Source organism: Euprymna scolopes, chromosome 27 (genome assembly GCF_053919585.1).
Source record: "Euprymna scolopes isolate OS-2025 chromosome 27, ASM5391958v1, whole genome shotgun sequence".
NCBI lineage: Eukaryota > Metazoa > Mollusca > Cephalopoda > Sepiida > Sepiolidae > Euprymna > Euprymna scolopes.
The window spans coordinates 8,055,484-8,058,027 of NC_136508.1; the positions used below are offsets into that span (position 1 = coordinate 8,055,484).

Below are 2,544 nucleotides of genomic sequence, written 5' to 3' on the forward strand. Positions count from 1 at the left end.
TATCAAGGATGAATGTTTGTAATTTGAACGTATTCTTGTTTTCACTGTTGCTAAATATCGTCGTTTATGGTCGGTGAGGGTCCAACCTAACCTTTTTTGATAGACTACGGTTTTCGAAATTTGTATCAACTACTGATAATTTTTGCAGCAACAAAGCTCGTGCGAACAACCAGAGATGTTTGTCCGCACTTATTCGTACCAGGCACGGTGAAGGGATTATGGTAGACCGTCATGTGTTCAAGTTCTCAGATGTCACTCTTTCCCATAACGAAATAGTTGTATTAGCTAGAGGGTTGGATGTAAGCGTTCCCCTCCCCGAATGATTGGTTAGGAAAGTACGTTTGCTGAATTCGAAATATTAAATTCACAGCTCAAACATCATGAGCCTCGTTCCAACGATGATTGTTTGTATATGAAGGCTAGGTTAGCTGAACTGGCGCACAAGTTCACGAACTCCCCTATCAATGCTCGTGAGTTTGTATGGACAAAAATCCACTATCAAGCCGCCAAACTCCTTAAAACTAATAAGGATATTTACATCACTAAGCCGGATAAAGATGCGGGTGTCGTTATACTTAATAGGAATGATTATATCGGAAAAATGTTGGATATTTTAAATGATAAGTCCAAATTTAAAAGGCTTGGTGACACATCTGTTGATAGCACTTCGAACACTGAAGTAAAACTCCAGAAATGGTTTCTTCAAATACATAAGAGGACATTTATAAGTAAAGATACTTATGATAGAATCCGACCCGTAGGTTCACAAAGACCAAGAATGTACGGGCTACCAAATATTCACAAGAACGAGGTCCCTTTAAGACCCATTCTTTCCATGATCGGTTCACCTCAGCATGGACTGGCAAAATGGTTATCCGAGATTCTTGAGCCTGTACTAAAGGAATTCTCGGGTAACTGGATTGCGGATCCTTTCCGTTTCGCTGCAACTATGCGTGAACTTGGTTTTAATTCAGAAACAACTTTCCTATGTTCTTTCGACGTTACCAATCTTTTCACTAATATACCCATTGATGAAACTATTCAAATTTGTTCGGATATGCTCTATCGTAGCACATTAACTCCTCCGGATTTTCCGGAGAATATTTTTCTTGAATTCATGGAACTAGCTACCAATCGGTCTGTTTTAGCTTTAATGACGTAATGTGTCAACAGGTAGATGGTGTGGCCATGGGTAGTCCTTTGGGTCCTATCCTGGCCTATATTTATGTAGGCTTTCAGGAATCCTTACTGTTTTCTCAGGTTTCTATACCTGTTCGTTATTGGCGTTATGTAGATGACACTTTTGTCATTTTCAAGTGCCGCCACGAAGTAAGTGATTTTTTTTCTGAAATAAAACAGTCTCCACCCGGCACTTAAGTTTACTTTGGAGGAAGAGCAGACTTTCGTCTTTACCCTTTTTGGACGTCCTTGTTGAAAGGATAGGGAATCGGTTTAATACAACTATATACAGGAAACCTACCGTTACAGAGTTGTATATTAGTTGGGATTCCTTTGCCCCTATGAACAGGAAAATAAGTTTAATTAAGACCTTGGTCCACCGTGCACTCATGATATTCTCGCCAAGCAAACTTGAGGAGGAACTTAAGAAAATAACGGGCATACTTATTAGAAATGGTTTCCCTGGTGGTATCATTTCTAAGCATATCCGCCAAAAACTTGCTAGTTTTAACACTAAGCCTCGTTTTGGTCCGGCTAAATGCCCGGTCTATTTAAAGCTCCCCTACATAGGTTCAATTAGTAGAGGTTTTGTTAGCAAGATCACTTCGGTTGTTTCCCACTGTTTTTACGCGGTGCAACCACGAGTACTGCTGTGTACAAAAACTGCCTTCCTAGCGTTTTACAAAGATGTACTTCCCACGCTACAAAATAGTTTAATAATATATGAATTTAGATGTCGGTGTGATGCTGACTACGTGGGTCGAACTTTTCAACGTTTAGGGGTCAGAGTGACACAACACGTTCCTGGGCATTTACGCAAGCTTTTTATATCATCCGGGCCTTTAAGGAATACATCCGGGCCTTTACACAATACATCCGGACGACCACCAATTCTCGAATACTCAATTGGTGTTCATTTGTATGAAAATAAAACTTGTGGCCAAGCATATTCGAATGAATGTTTTCGCATTTTACATAAAGCGCGGAACACACAGCACCTCAACATTTTGGAGGCCGTCAGTGTGCTGATGCGCAAACCAGCTTTATGTAGACAAAAAGAACTTTCACATAAATTAGAGTTATTTAAAGAACTCTAAAAAAAAAAAAAAAGAAAAACAAGTCTACATGTACGCTGGATTTTCTGTTTTGTCTATACTGATTTGTAGACAACGGATTTTCTTAATTATATATATATATATATATATGGATATTTTTCTTTTCTTGACTTCATCTTCTCCCCTATTTCCATTCTCATTCGTTAATTTAATGTAACTTTCCGACGAGATATATTGAAAAGGGTCGGTCGAAAGGTTAACCTCTAGATCCCTTAATTTTTTTTACACGTAATTTCGTATGGATCCTTTT

General features: G+C 38.8%; 1 protein-coding gene across 1 annotated transcript; it reads left to right on the top strand.

Annotated features, from left to right (window-relative positions):
- Positions 1–412: 412 nt before the first annotated feature.
- LOC145248644 (uncharacterized) lies at positions 413–1,162 on the top strand. The gene has a single exon (XM_080110319.1). The coding sequence runs from the start codon at positions 413–415 to the stop codon at positions 1,160–1,162; it is 750 nt and encodes a 249-aa protein (XP_079966445.1).
- Positions 1,163–2,544: the final 1,382 nt, after the last annotated feature.

Excerpts from the sequence above, each read along its gene's own strand:
- LOC145248644 (XM_080110319.1), top strand. The coding sequence starts at position 413 with ATGAAGGCTAGGTTAGCTGAACTGGCGCACAAGTTCACGAACTCCCCT.